This window comes from Eimeria mitis, genomic scaffold (genome assembly GCF_000499745.2).
Source record: "Eimeria mitis Houghton genomic scaffold, Emh_scaff614, whole genome shotgun sequence".
Classification (NCBI taxonomy): domain Eukaryota; phylum Apicomplexa; class Conoidasida; order Eucoccidiorida; family Eimeriidae; genus Eimeria; species Eimeria mitis.
This window is the reverse complement of record NW_013574346.1, coordinates 13,436-13,676: the sequence shown is the minus strand read 5'-3', so window position 1 is coordinate 13,676 and position 241 is coordinate 13,436. Positions and strand designations below refer to the sequence as shown.

The following is a 241-nucleotide window of genomic DNA, read 5'->3' as shown; positions in this document are numbered from 1 at the left end:
GCAGCAGCAACGAGCATTCTGCTGCTCGGCGTTCGTGCAGCATCAGCAGCAGCAGCAGCACTTCCTCTGTGCCCAGCAGCAGCCGCAGCAGCAGCAGCAACGGCCGCCGCCGCCGCAGCAGCAGCAACAGCAGCAGCAGCAACAGCAGCAGAGAGGGCTTGTTAGGTTGCTGCTGCTGCACGCAGCTGTGGATAGAAGTGTGGGGGTTGAGGGAGAGACAGGCGCCTCTCTGTCTCCGTCT

General features: G+C 63.5%; 1 protein-coding gene across 1 annotated transcript in view; it reads left to right on the top strand.

Moving 5' to 3' along the window:
• Positions 1-241, top strand: part of EMH_0017820 (uncharacterized protein) — a gene marked incomplete at both ends in the record, with an annotated part of 1,372 nt that overhangs the window by 924 nt on the left and 207 nt on the right. Inside the window, one exon of the mRNA XM_013501001.1 lies at positions 3-241. Within this exon, the coding sequence (XP_013356455.1) occupies positions 3-241 (239 nt within the window). The remainder of the gene's footprint in view (positions 1-2) is intronic.